Genomic DNA, 24571 nt, shown 5'->3' with positions numbered 1-24571 from the left:
TTTTTGAGATGGAGTCTCGCTCTGTTGCCCAGGCTGGAGTGCAGTGGCGTGATCTTGGCTCATTGCAAGCTCCACCTCCTGGGTCCACGCCATTCTCCTGCCTCAGTCAAGTAGCTGGGACTACAGGCCCTGCCACCACGCCCGGCTAATTTTTTTTTTTTTTTTTTGTATTTTTAGTAGAGACAGGGTTTCACCGTGTTAGCCAGGATGCTCTCGATCTCCTGACCTTGTGTCCGCCCGCCTCGGCCTCCCAAAGTGCTGGGATTACAGGCGTGAGCCACCGTGCCCGGCCCCATACAGTATAACCTCAATCACTTTGCAACTGAAACTTGCAATAGGTAAAATAGTTGGAAACAATCACAGTGTCCAGTAACAGGTGACCATTGCAAGAAATTGTGATAGTTCCACTCAAAGGAATAAGCAGTTGTTAACAGTTATGCTAATGAAGAATATCAGATAATGTAAAAATTTTGTTATGTTCAGTGGACAAGCCAGTTATAAAATATCATATATCTAGTTTGAGTCTATTTAAAACAGTAAAATTTGGAGGAAGAGGAGGAGGAGGAAAGGAAGGAGACAAGATAGGAAAAAAGGGAGAGAAAGCGAAAGAAAGAGAAGGACATGCTTTAAAATGTTTACAACAGGCCATGTGCCGTGGCTCATGCCTGTAATCCCAGCACTTTGGGAGGCCAAGGTGGGGGGGGATCACCTGAGGTCAGGAGTTCGAGACCAGCCTGGCCAACATGGCAAAACCCCGTCTCTACTAAAAATACAAAAATTAGCTGGGTGTGGTGACATGCACCTGTAATCCCAGCTACTCGGGAGGCTGAGGCATGAGAATCGCCTGAACCTGGGAGGCAGAGGTTGCAGTGAGCCAAGATTGTGCCACCACACTCCGGCCTGGGAGATGAGAGTGACACTCTGTCTCAATAAAAAAGAAAAAAAAAGTTTACAGTAATTATTACTAGGTAGCAGAATTATAGGCAAGTTTTTTTGATAGGCAAGTTTACCATTTTTCCTTTTGGGTATTTTCTAAAAATAACAGTTGCTTTAAAATAAGAATGAAATGAACATGTACTATTCTTAAAAACAAAACAAACGAATACCACCTCACATCTGTGTGGTGCTTCCTTCTGACCTTGGGCACCTCTGTCCTCAGTTTCCCCTCCTGTGAAAGGTAAAATGTATGGTTGGGCTCTTTGAGGCCCTTTACAGCTGTGACATCCTATAACATTCTGTAACCCCCACACCTTCTCCTCCTCTATTTAAACTCTAATACAATATGTTGTTTTCTGCAATACAGTCATTATGCAACATGTGGGAACATGTGAAAATCACTAAAAGGAAAGGATGCAATCAGCGCCCGCCTCAGCCACTTTTTGCATTTGGAGGCATGGCATGTGTTGCTGGATTAGATCCTCATAAATAGGCATTTAACAGATGAAGAAAGGCTCAGAGAGGTTACACAACTTGCCCAAAGTCACACAGCACATTAAGGCACAGTTGGGTCTGTACCCACAAATAAAGCATTATCCTCCAGACGAATCCTTCGTGGGGGACTGAGTGTGCCTCCTAGACCCCGAGACCTCCCCTCCTCAGTCCTGGTCCTTGGCTGTGGTCCCAAGACCTGGAGGAGACTGACAGCTGGACATCCCACTCTGGCCCTGATCCCAGGCTCCTTCCCCAGAATAAGCTGAGCTGGCTGGGGGGGTGGGGGGACTTGGGGGGAGAATGCTGGCAAGGACCTAGGGGTTGGTATGGGAGTGGCACTGGGCACAGAAGGTCTCACTTGGCCATGGAGCTGGAGTTCGCCTGACATTTGGCAAGGAAGCCCAGAGCCAAGATGGAACTGCAAGCTGGGGTGCAGGAGGGAGGAGGGAGTGAGAATGTGACACTTCGGGGGCAGGAAGCCTGGGTCAACTCTGGTAGATGAGCCTTTGCTCTTTTATTTCAGAACTTCTCTAATATCCTCAGCTACAGACAAGAGGCTTCTCCTTCCCTCAGGCATGCATGTGTAAAGTCACAAAATAACATGTTTGTGCACAGGACATGCTCAGAAAATAAGGGGCTTCTGTTAGCCTCCTCCTGGTTCCCCTGGCCAACTGCAGCGCCTCTTCCCTACACCCACCCTGACTTACCCCCTAATCCTTTGGCACAACGATACGTCTTCTTAGGGCACCATCCTGTCAGGTTTTTCCCCTGCTTAATGACCATCCATGGCTCCTGTCACTTTCAGGTTAAAGGCCAGACATTTTGGCCTGGAATTCAGGCTCAAACCCACCTGTTTGCAAGTCAAGGGCTGCTGCACTGCATAACTCACACCGTATACTACAAAAGCCATCCCATAAAGGTTTTCTTCCCAAATCCCATACTTCAGGAAAGCTGCAGTCGGGGGCAGGCCTTCTGGCCTGGCTCCACTGGGCTCTGCCAAAAAGCCCCCAAATCCAGGCTGCCAAGCAGAAGCAAGGCTGGCCTTCCATACCCCAACATCCTTCACCTGCAGCTCTCTTAAAAAAAAAAAAACAGTAAGAAAAAGCCCTGATTTGTGGTGGTTACTAATTTTGATGGTGTTAAATTCCCTTACTGAAACTGGCCATGCCAATTTCAAGCTGTTGATATCACTGAATGAAGCACTGGGAAGAGATGGACACAATCCGCTCTCCCGAGCTGACACCAGCACACCCTGCACACCCCAAAGTAAGGATGCGCTAACACCAGTGAGAAGCTGTGTGACTCTTGTCAAGTGGCTTAACCTCTCTGAACCTCAGGCTTTCTATCTGTACAAGAGGGACAACAATAACACCCACTTCAACAACATCATGTAACTGATATAATCTAGATGACCAACAACAATGTTTTGAGCATCTACTCTATGTAGCACTCTGTACTAGGTAGGCATTAGGGAATAACAATGGTGACAAAACAGATAGGAGCTCCTGCCCTCCCAAACCTCACTTGTTGCAGTAAAACCCCTGGCACAGTGGCTAGAATGTAGCACTCAATAAATATTAGCTATAATATTAGCTAATAATACCAATGGTATTATTGTTATCATTATTCCTTCCTTTCTTTGAGCCTCAGTTTCCTCATTTACTTAGAATGTGGACTGAGCAAAAGCTTTCTATGATGCCACCTCACTCGAGCCTTAAAATGGTGGTAAAGTAGCCAGGCGCGGTGGCTCATGGCTGTAATCCCAGCACTTTGGGAGGCTGAGGTGGGCAGATCAGGAGGTCAGGAGATCCAGACCATCTTGGCCAACATGGTGAAACCCCGTCTCTACTAAAAATACAAAAATTAGCCAGGTGTAGTGGCACATGCCCGTAATCCCAGCTACTCGGGAGGCTGACGCAGGAGAATCGCTTGAACCCGGGAGGCAGAGGTTCCCGTGAGCGGAGATCGCGCCACTGCACTCCAGCTTGGAGACAGAGCTAGACTCCGTCTAAAAAAAAAAAAAAAAAAAAAAAAAAAATGGTGGTAAAGTGGGCATTACTAACCTCATTTTATGGAAGGGAAAACTGAGGCACTCAGAACTGAAGCCAGGCTGGGGATCTAAACCCAGATCTTCTTACTCCTGGTCTCCAGATCATTCCCACCTTCCAGGACTGAGGAAACATAAAAAGGATCAGGCATTCGACTGGGGATGTGAATGCTTTAAAAATACTCTTCCTTCTCCACGCCTCCACGGGGGGAAACTGAAGTGTCCATGTTGTGCACCAGTTTCCAAACACCCTCTCAGCCTGACGCCCTGCAGCTGGGGCCATTCCCGGTCTCTCTGGAAACCCCGATCCCAGCGCCTCTGGCAGAGTCTGCAGGACGGTGGGAGCTGATGAAATCCCCTTGCAAGAAGCAGCCCCAATCACATGTTTTAAATGCAAACCGGCTGGACCTTAGGAGGCAAACGCCCCACATGGGCATCGTCTCCCTCCTGCAGAAGAACTGTGAGACGACTGCCCCAAGGAATAAACCCAGAGTACCAAAACACCATAGGTTCCACTCCCGTTAGTAAGTAAACCAGACTTAGGCCGCCTCTAACACATGGGCAGTCATTGTTTTACTAACAAAACAGCCCCCAAATAAAACCCACCAATTCCAAGGAGGCACCTGGAAGTCTTTTGGGAAGTCCCTGTATCTATCTAACTTTAGTCTTTCATGCTTCAGTTCCAGCCCATTTCTTCTTCTGTTCTAGAGGACAGGAACAATGTCACTTTTCACTGCAGCCTGTCTCAGCTTCTCTCTGCTCCAACATAGCCCAGGTTTGTTATCCCTTCCGACTATCTCAGAAGCAGGTTTTTAAACATAGGTAATGATGGACTCCAATCCGTCATTTCTTTCAACAAAAGCCCGGGAAAGGAGCTTTGGAAGTGTCGTCTAAGGTCACGCAGCAAGCAGACTCTGACTCTGCCTGTGCCAGCCCCATCACACTGGGGAGAGCCCAGCTCTGCGCCTCCCTGCTGTGCACCCTTGGGCCAGTCGCGCCCCCTCTCTGGACCTCATTCTCCTCCGCAGGCGTACCAAGAGGGAACTGTACTTATTTTTGCAGCCCGTTCAGTTCCTACCATTGTCAAGACTGCCTACCCGACCCTGGCCCTTGCTCTACCTTCCCCACTGACAAAAGAGGAAAAGAAACTTGCGTTAGGCGTCCGGGAAGGGCGTGCGGCTCCGAGGGCCGCCAGGCTGCGGCGATTGTTGCTGGGTGAACGAATCTCACACAAATCCCAGACAGAAAAGCCTCACCTCCCCAGTAACCACAGCAACCCGGGCCACGCCTCCAGCCCGAACACAGCCCGAGGCCCCGCCAAGGCCCAGCCCCAAGCTCCCCCGGGACCCCTCCCCTCCCTGCCACCAGCCCCAGCTGTAAAGAGAAAAAGCCAACGCCCCCATTGTGCGGAGGTGGAGACTGAGGCCGGAGGGTGGAGGCTGCGGAACGCCGCGACCTGCAGGGTTTGGACTGGGGCCCACATCGCCCGTCTAGGGCTACCTCCCATTGCCAGAGCGGTGATGCGTCTCCTTCCCCATGCGCGTGGGGTTTCCACGTGGAAAAGACCGAACGCAGCACCGTTCCAGTGGAACGGAGCCCACCGGCGCTGTCCACTCTCTCTCCCCATTCTCCTGACGGAGAAACTGAGTCCCAGCGAGGGGCAGGGACCACCCCGGACGCCCCGCGAGCCCCTCCCCTCGTCTCACCTGCTGGCGGCCGCCGCGCGCGGGTGGTTTCCTGGAGTTGAGCGGCAAACAAAGGCCTCCAATCCGGGCGCGGGGCGGGGCGGCGGCTCCTTTGCATAATTCCGGAGGCCCGCCCGCGACGGCGGGGGGCGGCCCCGGAGGGCGGGGCCTTGGGGAATGCACCAATCACCGAAAGGAGGCCGCCGCGACCCGCCCCCAGAGACTCGGGCACGGGGAGCGCAAACCCTGCTGCAGGATGAAAATCTCAGACGTGGGAGACTGCGTGTCCCTGCTGCAATCAGCCCCACCGCAGATCAGGAGATCGAGGCCCGGTCTGCGGAGGGTAAGGCATTTATGCAAGATCGCAGAGTGGCTCACACCGGTAATCCCCAGCACTTTGGGAGTCCTGGCAGATCACCTGAGGTGAGGAGTTAGAGACCAGCCTGGCCAACATGGTGAGCGCCTCCCCACCCCCAGTCTCTACTAAAAATACAAAAATTAGCCGGGCGTGGTGGCGCACATCTGTAATCCCAGCTATTTGGTAGGCTGAGGCAGGAGAATCGCTTGAACTTGGGAGGCGGAGGTTGCAGTAAGCCAAGATTGCGTCACTGCACTCCAGCCTGGGCGACAGAGCGAGACTCCATCAAAAAAAAAAAAAGAAAAAAAGAAAAAACAGATCTCACAGAGCCACAGTGAGGAGGAAATCACAAACTTCCATGGCTGAAGTGGACTGTTTAGTAACGGTAATAATAAACTTTTCTCGATCACTAATTATGGGCCAGACCTGTTGGAAACTCTTCTGCTGTTCAGTTGTCTCCTATGAGGTACGCAGGTATTATCACCCCCCGGGTATATTCTCTTCCAACCTCCCATCAGACAAGCATGCAAACCCAGCCCGAAGACGGACAAGAAGTTTTCCAAGGTCCCGCTGTGAGTGCAGCACAGACATCATCTCTTGTACACCACACACACACCTTGAAGGATGCACGGTGTCCAACTCACCTGGGCTCATTGCCCCAGCTCTGCCACCTGCTGCCAGTGAGCCTCAGGCAAATGGGATTCATACCCACACCTTATGCGGTTGTTGAGAGTAAATAAATAATAATGGCAGGCCCGTAAGAAATAAATCAGTGGTACTAATTTAAACAACACCTTGACTGACCTTATTAACACAAGAGACTTAATAAGTCCTGATGCAAGAAGAGACTTGTCCAAGGTCCCTCCTCCAGCTGCATCCAAAGTTGAATGCTTTGGAGTTTTTCCTCCTGGTAGAAAGCACTTGCCAGTTCCCCAGGTTGCCTGCTACTCCCTAGACACGTATTTGGTAGCAAGTTTAGCAGCAGCTTCTACTCACTAAGGGCCTACTCTGTGCCAGGCGCAAACATTTTAGCTAATCCTTCTGGGCTCTGGCCCTGGAATGTCAGTGTTGCAAGGGCCCAAGGTGTTTCTCCACACAGGTCATGGAAGTGAAGTGTGTTCCTGGGTTTGAGCAGCATGGCGGTCCTGACTCTTGAACAGAAGAGGAAACTGAGGCTTGGTGCATTGTGTAACCTGCCCAGCATTCTCCAGCAAGGGAAAGCAGACCCTGAGACTCCAGTCGTTCCCTCCACCCCCTACTTTGGCATCATGAGTAAAGATGTCAGGGTCTGGCCGGGCGCGGTGGCTCAAGCCTGTAATCCCAGCACTTTGGGAGGCCGAGATGGGTGGATCACGAGGTCAGGAGTTCGAGACCATCCTGGCTAACACGGTGAAAGCCCGTCTCTACTAAAAAATACAAAAAGCTAGCTGGGCGAGGTGGCGGGCGCCTGTAGTCCCAGCTACTCGGGAGGCTGAGGCCAGGGTGGACCTCTGACAACCCTCTCCCCACTCTTCCAGTACTTGAAGCTGCCTTAGCCCATGACACTGGGCCCTTCAAAAGACACCAGGACAGGTGCAGGAAAGAGCAGACCCAGGCTTCAGGCAGCTGTAGGTCCAAACTTGTCCTTCTTAGCTGTGTGACTTTGGACAACTAACCACTTGCAAAGGAAAGTTTTTAGGTTAAAAGTTCTACTGGGAGGGAAACCCACACACCCAATGGGCTGCAGCCTCAGAGTCAGGCCCAGGAATTCCAGAAGCAACAAGTCCAGAAACCTCATTCTTGTCCTACTCCTTCCAAGTACAGACATGGGGCTGTGAGTAGCAGCTGCTGGGGGTGGCAGTCCCATTGTGTTAGTTTCCTATGGTTACTGTAACAAATTAAAACGGCACAAATTCCTTCTCTTACAGAGGGCAGAAGTCTGAAATGAGTCTCTCTGGACTCAGGTCCTTCTGGAGGCTTCCTTCTGGAGGCTTTGAGGGGAGAATCCACTGCCTTGCCTTTCTCTGCTTCTAGTGGCTGCCTATATTCCTCAGGTCATAGTCCCTTCCTTCATCGTCAAAGTACATCTCACTGCAACAACCTCTGTTTCCATCATCACACCTTGTCCTCTTCTGTTACATCTTTCTCTCTTTCCCATTTATAAGAGTCCGGTGATTACACTGGGCCCACCCCATGTCAAGATGTTAACTTAATCATGTCTGCAAAGTCCCTTTTGCCATATAAAGTGACATTCCAAAGTTCCAGGGATGTGAATCTGGGTATCTTTGGGGGCCATTATTTTGCCTACCAAACCCATTTTACAGATGAGGAACTTGAGGCTCAGAGAGGTAAAATTACTTGCCCATGACCACACAAGCTTTGGAGCTGAATGCCAGGAGATCTGAGGCCTAACAAAGCCCTCCTGCTGCTAGGTGGGGGTTCATTCTCTGCAGAGGGTCCACAGCACCCTGTGGGGGCGATGGCAGGGGTGCCTTCTGAAAAACCAGCTGCCTCAGGGAATCCATGGCTCAGGTCTCAGGTCATCTGCCCAGGCTGGAAAGAGAACAAGGACAGCTAAGAACAGGATCTGGGACAAGAGCATGGAACCAACTGTCCCTAACCCACCTCTGACAGAACTCTGGACATAGGCCTGGACAAAGCAAGATTTCTCAAACTCTTCCATCTTCCAGACAAATATTGAGGACAGAAGGAATGAGCACTGGGGCCGGGACTGAGGCCGTACAGTAGACCGTGTCTGCTACGTTTTCCTCCGAGCCCATCCCATATGTTTTGCTCTGACATCCGCTGCCCTTGGCTACTGGAACAGCTTGGCGCACATAGGTAGAGAGCAGGAAGTGATTGGGAATTTATGGCCTCTCCCTGTAGGCTTTGTCCAAAGTCTGACAGGCATGAAAGTCTGGCCCTCTGGCCTTGAGTGGATTCAACTCTAGGCCTAGTGTATACCCTGGGATCCTCCTGGGATCAGGCTGAAGCTGCCCTCTGCAGACTTTGCTTGAAATCTCACCGTCCCTTGGTTTCCTCCCCTTCCCTGACCTGCTTCCCGACGTCCTTGCTGGTCTCCCCTGAGGGCACTTCTTGATGATTGCTTGCGTACAAATCCTTATCTCTAAGGCAGCTTCTGGAAATGAAGGGGCAGCATCTGGGATTTAAAACATTCATGCACATTGTGCATTCTGCCTCATAATATACTTGTGGGTTTTAATCTAAAAATATTATCTGTAAATACTCAAGTTTTGCCCTCAAGCCTTCAAGTAAGAGGCTCCAAGATGTGAGTGTGGCTCAAGCACCCCTGCACACCCCACCATGTATCCCAAATGGAGCCATGGGGGCAGGCAGGGTGGTGGTCTGTGGTGCTCTGACTGACCCCACCTGTCCTGTCCACTCCTCTCCCCACATGGAAACCCCAGCCACACAGGTAGACCACACAGCACGCTGGCCTCTAACCTTGTTCAGATTTCTTTATTGAAAAATTAAAGTCATAAGCTCTGTATATAAATACAATGACACTGCTGGTCACCTGCAAGGCCTCTGGGATAGGCTGGGGGTGCAGAGGGAAGCTGGGGCCTTGGGGTCCCCAGGGGCATGGGGAGGGAAATAAATAATAAATACCATGGGGGATAAGGAGCCAGGAGGAATGGGGGTGTGAATGGGGAGGTGCTCGATGCTTATTTGTGGCACTAAAGGTCCTGCAAGATTCCCCCTGGTTGGGGGCCGTGTCCACGAATTCTCAAGTGACCTCACTTTGGACAAAGGCTCAGGCATCTGGGGATGGGGTGGGTCCCAACTGGAGGGGGGACAGTAGTGCCCCCAACCCAACCTGGAGAAACCAGCGCTCTGCCCTTCCTTTTCCTTTCTTCCTGTCTTGCAACCCACTTGTCTTGGGCGCCTACTGTGTACCCAGTACAGCACCAGTTCCTGACCTGACCTTCTATTTGCCTTGCCCTGCTCTCTTCTTCTCCCAGTTCTGGTCCAGTGGGCTGGGATGGAGGGGGGATGTCTTCCTGCTACCCTGGCCATGCAGCCCCAACCCTGCAAGGAGCTTGATGAAGCCAACGGTGGGAAGGGACTGGAACCAGGGGCTGGGTAGTGGTGGGAGGTCCTCAGGCCTTGGCCTCTAGAGCATCACATTGAACTCAGTGACCAGAAAGTCGATGTAGTCACGGTCCTTGGTCTTGAAGGCCTCGGCAATAATGCGGGCGGCCTCCCGGTGCTCCTTGCCCCGAAGCGTCAGCCCATTCACTTCCAGGATCACGTGGCCCACCTTGAGCTGCCCACAGTTGTGAGCTGAGCCGCCTCTCTGCAGGGAAGAGACACAGGGCATGGGGTTCCCGAGGGTTAGACAGGCCTGGCTTTGACCACCCACTGGGTCAGTCCCAACACTCTCAAGCAGGCAGCTACAATCTGGGTGGCCACTGCTCAGATTAGGAAAATTGAAGCCCAGAAGATCAAAGGTGACATAAGCCTAGGAGTGCTGTGTTACCCATGGGAGTCGCAAAACCCTGGAGATGCTAAAAAAGGGCCTTTCGTGGGTAGGTAGAGATGGCAAGTGGGGCCCCGGGGACATACCTGAATAGTGACAATCCGAGGCAGGGGCTGGCGGGTGTTGGCGCCACCCTCGATGGCAATGCCCAGGGTGGCCGCACTTTTCTTCACACGGACCAGAGCGGACGTGGGCTCCAGGAGTCCAGGCTGTGGGTGCAAGGAAAGACACCACTGAGGCCTTCGCAGCTGGCAGGCCTGGCCAGGGGGCTGGGCTGGGCTGGGCCGGGCCGTGACACCTCCCTGGGTCAGCAGAGCTCAGGTTCCAGCCCTGTGTCGGGAGCCTCAGGCGTGCCACACGCCAAGCCAAGTACTTGTGTTCTCGGCTCTTTAATCTTCACCAAAATCCCTGAGGCTCGGGAGGTTAAGGAGCTTGCCTAAGGCTGCCTGGTGGTGGCATCAGGACTTTAATCCGGCCTGACTCCGAAGACTGTCTCAGCCACCTGGCCATGTCAAAACTGAGGGGAGATTAAAGATTCCCAAGACCAGCCGGGCACGGTGGTTCACGCCTGTAATCCCAGCACTTTGGGAGGCTGAGGCGGGCGGATCATGAGGTCAGGAAATCGAGACCATCCTGGCTAACACGGTGAAACCCCGTCTCTACTAAAATACAAAAAATTAGCCAGGCGTGGTGGCGGGCGCCTGTAGTCCCAGCTACTCGGGAGGCTGAGGCAGGAGAATGGCGTGAACCCGGGAGGCAGAGCTTGCAGTGAGCTGAGATGGCGCCATTGTACTCCAGCCTGGGTGACAGAGTGAGACTCCATCTCAAAAGAAAAAAGAAAAAAAAGATTCCCAAGACCAACCTCAGCCTCAGCCCCTAGTGTCAGTGCAAAGACAGAGCTGAAACTGGGCCTCCAGATTCCTAATCCAGTGCTCCACCAGGACGTCCAAATCCCTTCAGTGAGGGGGAGCTCACTACCTCCCCTTGTGGTCACTTGCCAAGCTGAGGCCAGGTCCCGGGACCTCCCGTTCTGTACCTGGGGCCCGTGTTCCTCTCTGCCCTCTGCATCCTCCTCCTCCTCCTGGCTCACCGGTTTGTTGGCCCCATCCGTGGGCCTCTCGTTCCGAGGCAGCTCCCTGCTACTCCTGCTCTTGGTGGACGCCGACTGCCTGCCTCGGCCTGGGGCACTGGCCTCTGCCTCGCCAGCATCGACACCACTGTCCTCGCTTAGAGTCTGCCCGCTGTCTGAAAGCTGGGAGAGCGTAGAGGCTGCTGGAGAGGGGAAAAGGAAGAGAGAAGCAACTTATATAGCTGGGGTCAGGGAGGGCTGCCTGGAGGCAGTGATGGAGATGGAGGCTGGAAGGCTTTGGGAATTCCCCAGGTAAAGATGGGGGAAGGAATGAAGAGATCGTGGTGCTGGAGGGCAGGTCCGCTCCCTGCCACCCTCTCTATCTACTCAGGACCTGTCCTTTCAACCAGACCTGGCCTGAAGGCTGTGACTTCCAGGACATCTGCCTGGATCTCCCAGTTCTCAGCCGCTGGCGTAATGATTAAAACAGAGGTCAGGAGGCAAACCCGGCACACGGATGTGGGCGTTATCTTTGTTTTAAAACTCACATAATGCTATCAATTTTTAATGATGAACCAACACATTCAAATTAGAAGATTTCATGTAAGTAATTTCTAGCTTCCCAAGAATAAAAGAGAAATTCTGCCCCACCTGGCCCGTACCCCTGCACGACCCCTGCCTGAGCCGAGGGGTGGGCACATGCTTTCCAGCCACCAGTCAGCTTCACTATATGTGTAACAGCCTGGCCCCTGAGTGTGAGACCCTAAGTTAAGAACACACACTCTGGAGTCTGGCAGGTCAGCTTTGAATTCCCACTGACCAGCTGTGCAAGCCTGGGCAAGTAACAGAGCCTCTCTAAGCCTCCTAAGTTCTCCTTCTAATACAGAAATGATGGTGCCTAACCACTGGGGTGACTGTAAATACTCATAGATCTGATGTATAGAATGGAGCAGTCAAGGGAATAGACTTGTGCTAGACTGCCTGGCTCCAGGGTGTGGGTTCTTGATCTAGGGTTTCAAACTCAGGGGCTCGGCTGTTATACACATAGTGAAGCAGCATGCGTCGACTGCCCACCACTCAGCTCAGGCAGGGGCCGTGCAGGGGTTCAGGCCAGGTGTGGCGGAATTTCTCTTTTTTTCTTGGTAAGCTAGAAATTACTACTTTCTCTCTCTCTCTCTCTTTTTTTTTTTTTGTTGTTGAGACAGCTTCTCACTCTGTCGCCCAGGCTGGAGTCCAGTGGTGCAATCTTGGCTTACTGCAACCTCCGCCTCCCAGGTTCAAGCGATCCTCCCCACCTCAGTCTTCTGAGTAGCTGGGACTATAGGTGCCCACCACCACAACTGGCTAATTATTGTATCTTTAGTAGAAATGGGGCTTTCACCAAGTTGCCCAGGCTCCTGAGGTCAAACTCCTGACCTCAAATGACCTGCCTGTCTCGGCCTCCCAAAGTGCTGGGATTACAGGCATGAGCCACTGCACCCAGCCAGAAATTACTAATTTCTATGTCTCAGTTTGTTCATTCGTAAAATGGGGATAATAATAGTACCAACCTCATAGGGCTACCGGGAGGGTTCAATGAGTTAATACTATAGGCAAGGCCCTTTGAACACTGGCACATACAAAGTGCTTATTGTTAGTGCGGCTGTCAGCTCTTCTTATCCCTGTGTGTCCAGCTCAGAGCCAGCTCTAGAGGCAGCAGTGATCCATCGGTGACAGCCCTGGGTCTTCTCACCTCTGCCTGCTCTCCCTCAGCTGCCTGCCCTCACTAAGCTGTGAGCGCCAGGGCCCTGCATTTTGCATCTTGGTCTGTGCAGGCACTCAGGGAACGTCCTATGGATCCCATGTATCCATGGGATCCAAGGCAGCTGGAGGTCCTCTCTCCCCAGCTTCCCTGGCTGGCCTAGTGGGCGGTCGTTGCCTTGGGCCAGAGGTGGTGGGGGAGGCAGTGGCTTGAAGCTTGTAGCCACAAGATGGCAGCAAAATCCAACAAAATGCTCCAAACTCACAGGAGGGCGCGCCACAGCTTTCAGGGTGGGGAAGAAGGCTCTGCCCTTCCCTCTAGCCGCCAGCCCATGTCCTCTAGCAAACCGGGGCACAGCATCATCTGGTCTCCCCAAGATTCTTCCTGCACCCTGACCCTAGACCTGTCAGGGATCCAGAGACTGCCACTTCAGTTTCCACCTTTCACCCCAGCATCTACTCCCGGCCAGGCCGTGGGGGACAGGAAGAGAAGCCACCTCTGCCCTCCACGAGTTCAGTCTTCCTGGTGAACGCAGGGGGGCCAGGGTAGGGGGAGCTAGAGAAGGCGCCTCAACCCTCGCAGCAACCTGGCAGGATTCACTGTTGTCTCCATTTTATGATGGGGAAAGCAAGGTGTAGACGGCAGCTTGTCCACAGTCACACAGCTAGTCAGTGGCAGAGCTGGGATTCAAACTGGGGTCTCCAACTCCCTTCACCACTCCCGCCCTAAGCCCCCTCAACAAGTAGCTGGTCCCACCCTTCACTGTGTCATCAGGTAGACTGACCTGGAGAGGACACGGACCCCCAAGGACCACAGAGCTTGGCCTTGCTGTACTCACTGCGCGTCTGCGGCAGTGCCCTCACTTCATTGACGTCTGGCTCGCTGTCGGGACGATGGACCTCCACCATGACAAAGTGCTGGTTTGTGCCTGTCTGGTCCCGGTGGCCAGAGGGCAATGGTGGTGGAAGGCAGTCCCCAGCCACTGTGGCCTCTGCAGAGGGGCTTTTCAGGTGCGGGGGTGACTGGACCCGCGGGAAGGGGCCGATGGGGTGTTGGTTAACCAGGGCCAGATGGGCATCCAGCAGCCTCTTGGAGCTGGGGTTGGCAGGGGAAACGGAGGCATAGACGGGGGAGGAGGGCGAGTCCTGGGCAGAGGAGGTCCCTGGGGTGAGTGCGGTGCCCGCCGGCGGGCTACGGTTCTGTGGAGCCGAGAAGACAGTGCCAGAGCAGGAAGGCGTGGAGGAAGGCAGCTGGAGGTCCTCTCTCCCCAGCTTCCCTGGCTGGCCTAGTGGGCGGTCGTTGCCTTGGGCCAGAGGTGGTGGGGGAGGCAGTGGCTTGAAGCTTGACAGCCCCTCGGAGGTGGATCTGACATCGTCCTGCCAAAAGACCCAACAGGTGGAGAAGGAGTCAGAACCCATCACGCCTGGAAGAGGGGAGGCCGAGCAGCCGAGTGGTGCCAGGTCCGACTGGAATTCTGTCCCCACTCTAACTGCTCTTGGCCACGCTGCTCTGAATAATGCAACACCTGAGTGGAAAACTTCTCCCCTGCATCTCGGCAGCTGATGAGCGTTGGGATCCTGGCGGGTGTCTCTGGGGACGGCATCATTACCTTTGGGAACTGAAGTTCTTGGCATCAGCCAGAGCTTCTCACAGGGAACAAGACTTTATTAGAGACAGTATGAAGAGGATGGAAATACAAAAAATGCATTTATTTGGCTTTTCTTTTTAGGGGGTGATCTTGAGTACCAGAGGCAAGAGGTGTGAAAAGACTGGGGAGAGAATGGACAGGAGGAGATGGATACACGGGCTGGGGTGCTGTGTGGCCTTGGGCAAGACACAACACCTCTCTGAGTGCACCTCTGAGAAATGGGGAAAAGCACACCTACCCAGCAGAGGTGGTATGGTGATGTCAAAAGCCATGTGGATACTGTCAGCACAGGGCCCGTGCCACAGCAAGTGCACGGTGAGGGGCAGCTACGGACACTGTGACTACCGTTCCCCTCTGCCTAGGTCAACACCAGACACCTGCACAGCTCCAACAGCCTTCCAGGCACCGTCCTAAAGGCTTTAATTAATTTACTCCATGCCACATACTTATGGGGTAGGTATGCTATGATCATCATCCACACTTTACCGATTGGGAAACTGAGGCACAGAGAGGCTAACAAACTTGGTCAAAGTCATACTGTGGCCAGTCAGCCTGACGGCCCCGCCTGAAGTCACCAGAGGCAAGCAATCCTGGTGCCTGCTAGAGATGCTAGAACGGTGCGCTCGTGCACAGACCTGTAGCTGGGTGTGAGAGCTCATGACAGAGGCCTCTGTCTCCTTTGCCACCCTGTGTCCTTTCTCTGTGGCTGTCATGGAGAGGAGAGAGCCTCCAGGGCCTGAGCACACCAGGGAAGGCAGAACCAAAGGGCCAGCCAGGGCCTTACCACGGACACATCTGGGAGGGCATTGACACTGCCCTGGACAGCCTCGCCGGTTTCCTCCAGGTCCAGAGTGTTCTAGAAATGGACAAGAAAGCAAAGTGAGCAAACAGAAGCTGAGAAGGGAAAACTGGTTTGTTCTCCAGCACACCAAAATCGAGGAAGTCTTAGGACACCTCCATGTGGTTCATGTGAGCCCTGACATACCTCACTTCATTGAAATTTACTTTACCCATTAAAATGAAGGTCAATTTGCCTGCTGGTCACTTTGAAGTTTTCTTTGGGACTTTCTGATCACTTTCAGGCATCCCTGAACTGCCAGAGATGCTGGGGTGTCTCCAGCCTGGGCGGGGAATTCCTGGATTTGGCCATGAGTGCTGTGCTCCACACAGTCATGCCTCCAAAACCCAAGGCCTCTCTCCACCACTTGCTGATGAATCCCAGGAAGGTGTGAAAATGGCAAGAGAGAAGTGGGTGGGGAGAGTCTCTCCCTTTTCTAAATTCTAATGCTTTTAATCCCAAGGTGGTGGTTTAAGGTTTAAACGGACCTTATTTTGCAAAAAACATCTTTTTCTTTCTTCCCTTCCCAATTCACAAGAAGAAACCCAATGGCCCCTTAAGTGACACTGGGCTGCCAAAAGGCCATCTGTGGGCCATCTATGGGGGGCCCATCGGAGCTCCTCTCTGAGCTGGGCTCTCTTGAGGGCTAAGGGAGCCAGTTCTCTCTGTCCCAGAGCCCAGGATGGAGAAGAGCTTCCGCCACTGTGATGATTAGCTTTGCATGTCAACTTGACTGGGCTAGGGGATGCCGAGATAGCTGGTAAAACATTATTTCTGGGTGTGTCTGTGAAGGTGTTTCCAGGAGAGATCAGCATCTGAATGGGTGGACTGGGCAAAACTCACCCTCCCCAACGTGGGTGGGCCTCATCCAATCCACCAAGGGCCTGAACAGAACAGAAAGGCAGAGGAAGGGCAAATTTGCACGCTCTTCTAGAGCTGAGACATCCATCTCCTCCTCCCTCAGACACCGGAGCTCACGGTTACTGGGTCTTTGGACTTGGATTAAAACAAAACCACCAGCTTTCCCGGGCCTCCAACTTGCAGATGGCAGATCCTGGGACTTCTCAACCTCCATCACTGTGTGGGCCAATCCCACACAATAGAGTATATCTGATTGCCTCTCTTTCTCTGGAGAACGCTGATGGCTACATCAACACTTGGCTGAGGTCTCAACTGCAGTGTTCATCAGTACTGAGCAGTCTCTGAAGCTCCAGGCTGATAAGGGGCTGGGGACACAGAGGAGGTGAGACACCACCCCTGCCATTGGTAGCTCAGAGACAATGGAGGTAAGTCGACAAGCAAACAAACAACAGGGAGACTGCAGAGAGAGCATTCAATGGGCAAACACAGGCATATAACGCAATCAGGGGAGGGGTTATCAAGGAAGGCTTCTTGGAGGATGGGGCACAACTCAAAGCTAGGTCTTATGAGTAAGCAGAGCAAAGAAGGGAATGATAGGTGTTTCAGACAGAGGAAAGGGTGTAAAGCAGGAATGGAGACAGGAGGTTTGAGAATCCCCCAGCAGCTCCACAGAAGTCAAGCATGGAGCTCTTGGACTTAAGCCTGAAGGCAGTGGGTTGCCATGGAGATGTGGTCAAGTTTGCCTTCTACAAAGATCCCCTTTGCTCTCCAGCCAGGCTGGAACACCACGGACATGTCAGCCTTCACACTGGCTGTTGTCTCTGCCTACAACTCTTCTGCTTGGCTATCCATCCACAAGCCATGCTGTTGCTCACCTCCTTCAAGACCTAACGCACTTGTCACCTCCTCGATGAGGTGTATCCTTACCACCCCGACTAAAATCATAATCTTCCCCTCAGCCCACCCCACCTTTCTTTATTTTTCTCCTTCTCATTGAGCACCATCTCCACCCAGCAGCCAGGGAGTCATCCTGGAAACATATGTCAGGTCTCTGCAGCTCAGGATCTCTAAGGCCTCATCTCAGTTGGAGAAAGTTCCAAACCCCATACTCACTGTGCCTACACGACTGGGCCCTTTCCTGCTACTCCTTCAACATCGAGGGCTCAATCCTGCCCCAGGGCCTTTGCACCTGCTGCTCTCTCTCTGCACCACACTGTGGTTCATTCCCTCACTTTGTTTAATTCCTCGGTGAGGCCCTCCCAGAGGGCCTCCCAGAGGAGCCCTGTCTAAAACAGCACTGCCCCACCGCCATCCCTGTCTATCCCCTGCTCCTGCTTTGGTTTTCTGTGTAACGCCTATCACCACCTGACTTTCTACTCTTTGCATACTGTCTGTCTCTCCCAATAGGATATAAACTCTGAGAAGGCAGGATGTGCAACTACTTGGTCCTCACTCTCTCCTCAGTGTTCAGAATAGTGGCTGCTGGATAAATATTTACTAAGCAAACGGATGAATCCATGAATGAATGGCAGGATGAATGAATCAATCAATCACTCTAGCCGTCATTGGAGGAGGCCAGAACAGGCAGGGAATTGAGGGGGGTGGTGCAGCAGATCACTGCGGTGAGCAGTAATGAATGTTTGAGTGAGTGTGAAGGCAGCAGATGGGGACAGAAGGCACTCCTGATGCCACACCCCTAAGACAGAGAGAAGCCAGTCATGCCACACAGATCCCCATCTCAACCCACGGGATGCTCGCTTGGGCCTTCCGGTTCAGTGCCCTGCAAACTCAGAGCTCCTCATCTGGTCTCATGATGCCTCAGGGGCAGAGTCAGGCAGGGGCAACTGGCCCCATCTCCCCACAAAGTTGAGGCTTACATGCAAACCTTGGTCCTGACCTGTTAACTGCAGACTGCCCCACAGCAAGCTGCTGCTGACAGTCCCTGTGATGCAAGCACAGTGCGTGGTGGTTGGGGGGATTCTTTCAAAAGGGGGAGGGTGATTAGGCTGCTCTCTCACTCACTAATTAGTGACACTGGTTCTGGCTCTGCCACCTCTGAGGCTTCTTTGAGCTCACACCCAGTTCTGCTGCTTGCAGCTGAGTGATGGCGGGTAAATCCTTCCTCTGTAAAACAGGTTAACAGCAATACCTGCCTTATGCAGCAAATATGTTAACACTTACAAAGCACTCAGAATAGGGCCTGGCACAGTGTACGAGGGAGGTGACTGTTACATGCATTGGGAGATTGGGAGGCCTTGCAATCTGCCCCAGCAAGAGAATGAACTGCGAGACGTGTCCTGGCCCATATGACAACTAGGATGGAAAGGAACGGCAGCCGTCTCACACCACCTCCCTCCTCCAAGACCATAATGAGTCTAATGCTCCCTGGAAGTAGTCCAGCCAGGCGCGTTAAGGTGAACAGTGAGGCAGTGATTGCCATGCAATCACTTCCTCAGGCTCAACATTCATGGCCCTGGCATCAGCAGGAGGCACAGAGAGGGGTCAGAGCCTCAGAGGTATCTACAGCAAAGACAAGGGGAGCCTCTGCCACACTTAGGTGGAGCCACTGCCGCCTGCCCCAGGAATTCGACCTGCAGCTGATCCTGGGGGAAGCCAGGGTTGGGCTCAGATAACAGTACGTGGTGGGACCAATGCTGTCGGATTTTGCCCTGCTCTGGCGCATCAAGGACTTTGCACATTCAGCTGCGCAGGAAGCTCTTATCAGGCAGCCATGACTTTCCAGGGAAGCTCAGGGAGGGTATGACTTTTTCCTGGAAAGGGTATTAGAGAACTACAAAGGACCTGCTGTGTGCCAGGCCCTGTGCTGGGTGTTTTACTTGTATTATCTCGTTTGATCCTCCCAACGACCCTGTGAGGCAGGTACTAGGATTGTCCCTTGTCACATCAATTACTCCTAAAGTTCAGAGAGGGAAGTGATTTGTCCAAGGTCATCTGACCATTCTACAGAAAGTCGGGTTTCTAACCTGGGTCTGGGTCACCCCAAAGCCCATGCTGCACTATCCCAGCCCCAGAAATGGACAGGACCCTGATGTCATAGGAACCTGAGGCCCCCATGAGCAACCCTCTTGGAAATGAGAGAGAAGGCAGCCATAGCTGGCCCTGGCCTCAGCCTCATTCCCTGCTACTAACTGCATCCTGGGGGCATGGCAGGTGGAGATGGAGGGTTGGGAGGGTGAGGGGTAGACGAGGGATGAATATCCAGCCCTGTCGGGGAGGCCTGAAGTGGAGCAAATGGCAGACGGGTCAGAGCCCAGCCCTCGGAGCCAGCCCTGCCAGACTCCATCTGCTGAATCCAGACGCTCAGGAGTCCCGAGTCCCCGAGCCATGTTCCTTATGCATCTGAAATAGCTGCAGACAGCCGGCTAAGAACCCGGGGGATGCGTCAGCAGAAACGCCTGCGGAACGGGCTTCCAGAGGAGGCTCAAGGTCAGAGCTCATGCAGGAGCTGGGCCTGTTTGCTTTTGCCACCACCCACACACAATCACAGCCACCTGGGCCCCCTCCCCCCGCATATACTGAGGCCAGAGCCTCAATGAGGGCCTAGACCTGGTGGCTCCATTAATCCTGCCAGATGCGACCCTTCACCCAGTCTACAGCTGAGGTGACTGAAGATCAGAGAGGGAAGGTCACCTGTGCAAGGTCACACAGTAAGGACGGGGCAGAAAGCTGAACTCTATTAAAGGCCTGACTCCATATCCCCGACAAAAACCTGCTTCCCATAAGAGCCAAGATGACCTGCTGCCATTGTTCTTCCACCTCCTTCCTCAAACCTGTGGCAGTTCAGGAAATTCCCTTTTTTTCAGAGAAAAGAACCCCTTATTTCCTGAGCTGGCCCAATCAGGGCCCAGATATCACAGAAGTGCGGTCTAGGGGAACTGTAAGGGGATGAAATGAAGAGAGGCAACCTTTGCAGGGTGGACTCAGGGGCCGGTAAGGCTCCCCTGCATGACGTCAAAGCCTGAGGCCGCCTGGGCACCCCGGGGCCACCTCAGCAAAATGCAGCTTCTCCCTCCCAGCCCTTCTCCTCCCCTCAGCCCAATTCCGGGTTTCTAGGCCTCCTTCCCCTCATTACGATGGGAGGGCTCTTACATAAAGGTGCTATTTCCAGTTCGTTATTCATCATGCCTCTGCACTCTGATGTCAAGCCAACAGGCTCCCCCAACCTCCACCCCAAAATGCACCAGAGACCTGAGGCTGAGTGGTTCTTTCGTCATTCCGTATGTAGGGAAACTGAGGCACTGAGTCACAAAGACCTCTGGATGGTCGCCAGTGGGGGCCTAGATTTTGCCTGAAGGGGCTGCTGACAGGAAGGGAGATAAAGGCAGAGGGAGAAAGAGCTCAGAGGGATAATAACAGAAAAGAGAGAAAACAGAAGATTCAGCAGAAAAGGCAGAGGCGGAGAGCAATGGAGAGAAACTGAGGAAGCAAAGAAAAGAGCAGGGCAAGGCCAGCGGCACGGCTGGAGCTGAGCTGGGAAGAGGAGCTTGGGACCCCAGGAAAGCCTACGGGGTTAGGGAGATGGAGGGATGGGGATGTAAGCCAGGGAGAGCCAGGAAGTCCTGGCATTGCTGGGGGGCAGCGGGGTTCCCCAGAGTGAAGGGGCAGGGGCCAGGGAGTCAGAGATTTGTGGGACAAGACCCTGGAAATGTCAGTTATGCAGGTGATGACGGGGATCATTGGACCAGCAATCTCTCCAAGCACAGGGTAAGGGTGTAAGTCTGGGGGCTGAAGGGAAAGGTCAGAGGTGCGGAATGGGAGAGAAATGATCCTGAAAGCAGCTAACTGGGCCCCACACTGGCTGGTGTGGCTGAGATCACGGAACAACCTCAACACTGGGCCAGCCCTGTGCTTTTCTACCAGCCTGTCTGTTCTGGCTATCATATTTGACCACCGAATCACAACAGTGGGGAGCTCTTTGGGAAGCTTCTGCATGAAGCCCTCCTGAGATGGGGCAGGAGTCACTGCCTCCTTGCAACGAGGCCTGTGCCCTGCTGAACAGACCAGGCTTCCTCCTGCTAAACTGAAACCTGCTCCACACCTCCTTCCCTGTGGTCTTAGGAAAAGGACGTCAGTGGAAAGAGAAAGTGACCCAGAATCTCTAGAAGGTTAAGGCAAGCAGAGCCCTCAGGATAAGGCTGGAAACCAGGGCTCCCGGGAGGGAGTGCAGGCACCTGAGAACTTGGCTTGGGGAACCATTACATCTTCATTTCCATTAACCTCTAACTGAAAAGCCCTATTTCCTTTCATTGCTAACAGAGGAAGCAAAGCCTCAGAGGAACTGGTCATGGTCACCCACAGAGAGCACCGTTCTTTCACGTCACATTCCAGCTGCTGCAGATGTCGCAAATTCCCATTTACGCACCTCTTGGCTTCATAGTTACAGCAGTTACTGACCCACTGCTCGACCCTGTTATTGCTGTCCTAAAGTAGCACGTTTTACGATGTGTTTCATATTCTGAAAATTATATCAGGTATTTGCTCATATAATTTGTCATCCTATGTACTGTATTTTATTTTAAACATTTAAAGCTTTATTCTAAGAAGGGATCCCAGGACTTCACCAGCCTGCCAGAGGGGTCTATGGCACAGAGATGAGGAAGATCCCAGTCCTAAGTCAGTGTTTTGTCCAAGTCCCCCTTTGATAGCTTGGAAAGTCCTCACTCAGAGGACAGCAGGGGCCAGCCCATGTTCAAACAGGCTCTGACCTCCACGGGCTTGGCTCTGTTCGGTGGAAAGAGCTTTCAGCAACCCCAAGTTGCCACAGGGGAAGGCAAGTGTTCCATAAACCGCTATAGAGACAGCAAAGCACTGGCTGGGAGGAATGGTCCTATTCAGGATCCAGGTAAAGCTGTGGCCGGCCCCAGAGGCTTTAACGCCTCTGGGCAAACTGATGATTCTGGAAGGTGCAGGGGGCACACGCTGAGGCCTCCCTGGGATGGAGTGGGCTCTTCTACTCAAGGAGAAGACACCCACTATCCTCGCTGTGCCCTCTCTGGGCACTCAGCAGCTTCCTGGGGTGGGGGATAGGAGGTCATCTGGACAGGAGCAACAGCTTCTCCTGGTCACCCGAATCCACCCTGCACCTCTGGGCTCTCTCCACACAGAGGAGGCAGCTTTAAAAGTGCAAACAGATGGCTGGGTGTGGTGGCTCATGCCTGTAATCCTAGCACTTTGAGAGGCCAAGACGGGAGGATCCCTTGAGGTCAGAGGTTCGAGACCAGCTTGGGCAACATAGTGAAACCCTCATCTCTACAAAAAAATGTAAAAATAAGCTTGTGCATGGGAACATGTGCACCTGGAGCCTCAGCTACTCAGGAGGTTGAGATGGGAGGACCACTTAAGCCCAGGAGTTCAAGGCTGTAGTGAGCTACCCCAACAGAGACCCTATCTCTTTAAACAAACAAACAAAAAAAATGCAAACAGGATCACATCACATCCTTACTAAAGATTCTCCACAGTGTCCCATGGTTTTAGGGTTAAACACAAACGCCTCCTGCTCTTGACCCTTGCCCCTCTACCCCTCACTCCTGACACTCCAGCCCTACTGGTCTCCTACCATTCTTCTGAGTGGCCACATGCCTGCCTGCTCAGGGCCCTCAGACATGCCCGGCCAGCTCCTCAGCTGTCTCACCTCATCTATTGCCTGGCTGTAGCCAGCAACTTCAGATCTTAGCTTCAACCTCTCTCCCCCAGTACCCCAGACTGGTCGGGGCCCATGTATGTTCTCACACCACCCTTCAGCCCACTTGATCAGAGCGTGAGTTATGGAGATGACTTGAGTTGAGGCGGCCTCCTCCACTGGACCTGCTCAGCTTCAAGAGGGGAGGCTCAGCACCTGGCAGGCAGGAGATGCTCCACAAAGGCTGCTGCATAGATGAAGGAGTGGCTGAATGCATGAGTGAAGGGATAAATGGAGTTCCTCTCTCATTCCGCTCATGGATGGAGGAGGATTCTCTAAACCATCCAGGTTGGACCTAGGTCAGGATGCACGAGGAGAAATAGGCCCTTTGAGAATTTTCTACTTGTTTCTGAAAAAAAGCTGGCTTGACAGTGAGGGGGTCCCTGTAGCTGCAGGGGCCTGAGACAGGCCTGAGATTCTCCCAGCTCACTGTGCTACAGACAAGGAGGGAGGCACAGAGGCCACAGAAGGAGGCCAATGCAGTGAAGTGCTGACAGCAAAACCCACTGCCCCCTGTTCGCCTTCTTTTTGGGGGACAAGAGAAGGGAATAAGGACAGTAAAGCCTTCAGGGGCAGGGATCCTGTCCCCAGCATCCTTGGGCAGGTGCTGGGAGCCTCCTTCCAGGCATATAACAGGGCTGGAGCAAAAACTCAAATCCAGGTGGAAAAAGCCTGAGGTCAAGTCCAGGGCAAATCCCAGCTGCTGCCTCCTGACCTCAAGGGCATTTGCTCCATGAGTACAAGGCTGGCCTTTACCTCTCCAATCCCCTTTTCTCTATAATGCTGTGCAGTGCCTGAAATGGTTTGGCTCTATATCCTCACCCAAATCTCATGTTGAATTGTAATCCTCCCCCAGTATTGGGGGAGGAACCTGGTGGGAGGTGATTGGATCATGGGGGCGGATTTCCCTTTTGCTATTCTCGTGATGGCAAGTGAGATCTCATGTGATCTGGTTGCTTAAAAGTGTGTAGGACTTCCCCCTTCTCTTCCTCCTCCTCCAGCCATGTTAGATGTGCCTGCTTCCCCTTCACTTTCCACCATGATTATAAGTTTCCCGAGGCCTCCTCAGCCATGCTTCCTGTACAGCCTATAGAACTATGAGTCAATTAAACCCCTTTTCTTCATAAATTTCCCAGTCTCAGGTAGTTTCTTACAGCACTGTGAGAACAGATTAATACAGGGCCCTTTTCCAACATTTGGAGTAGAAATAGAATGGGCTGTCCACACTCCACACCCGCATATCCACTCCTGATCTCACTGAATCTTCCCAACAACCCACAGACAGCTGGCCTTATCAGCTCACTGTACAGATGCAGAAGCGGAGGCCCAGAAGACACAGGTCACCTGCCCAAGGTGACAAAGCAACTAGTCTGGAGAGCAGAACCCAGCCGGTGGGATCCCAAAATCTGTGCAATTAAGCCCCTCTGTCACAGGCATGCTGTGACTAGATGAAGAATTCAAGAAATAACAGGCAGGCCTTTCTTCTTTCACTCTGCTCTCCCGGCCAACATCTTTATGGGGGGAAATGATATTGTGTGAAGGCAGCAAAAAATGCTCAGGGCTGGCTTTCTATTAGACAAATGGAAAATCAACACCGTTTGTGAACGGGGAAAGCTGGATCTGATTTCCTTTGATTGACTGTGTCTGCTTTGAGGGGAAATGGCTGCAGAATGAGCCACATTTAACCTGGGTTCAATAATCACACAGCATGAT

The 24571-nt window shown here is 52.8% G+C and overlaps 2 protein-coding genes across 7 annotated transcripts in view; both read right to left on the bottom strand.

Annotated features, from left to right (window-relative positions):
* The window catches only part of AKNA (AT-hook transcription factor), a 68530-nt gene extending 63272 nt beyond the window's left edge, over nt 1-5258 (bottom strand). Inside the window, exons 1-2 of one of the 3 annotated variants that reach the window (XM_017875930.1) lie at nt 3495-3597; nt 1110-1168 (exon numbers count right to left, since the gene is read on the bottom strand). The gene's annotated coding sequence lies outside the window, so the exon portion shown is untranslated. Of the gene's footprint in view, nt 1-1109; nt 1169-3494; nt 3598-5184 lie in introns of those variants that run through there. The other 2 variants (XM_017875929.1, XM_017875931.1) reach the window with 2 other exon arrangements.
* Nucleotides 5259-8961: 3703 nt separating this feature from the next.
* Nucleotides 8962-24571, bottom strand: part of WHRN (whirlin) — a 104413-nt gene continuing 88803 nt past the window's right edge. For 3 of the 4 annotated variants that reach the window (XM_017875926.1, XM_017875925.1, XM_017875923.1), the window contains 5 exons: nt 15244-15315; nt 13650-14187; nt 11092-11273; nt 10088-10210; nt 8962-9818 (listed from right to left, as the gene is read on the bottom strand). In XM_017875926.1, the coding sequence (XP_017731415.1) occupies nt 9636-9818; nt 10088-10210; nt 11092-11273; nt 13650-14187; nt 15244-15315 (1098 nt within the window). In that variant the 3' untranslated portion in view covers nt 8962-9635. The remainder of the gene's footprint in view (nt 9819-10087; nt 10211-11091; nt 11274-13649; nt 14188-15243; nt 15316-24571) is intronic. The other variant, XM_017875924.1, reaches the window with a different exon arrangement.

Source organism: Rhinopithecus bieti, unplaced genomic scaffold (genome assembly GCF_001698545.2).
Source record: "Rhinopithecus bieti isolate Rb0 unplaced genomic scaffold, ASM169854v2 scaffold_9997, whole genome shotgun sequence".
Lineage (NCBI taxonomy): Eukaryota > Metazoa > Chordata > Mammalia > Primates > Cercopithecidae > Rhinopithecus > Rhinopithecus bieti.
This window is presented reverse-complemented; position numbering and strand designations above follow the sequence as displayed.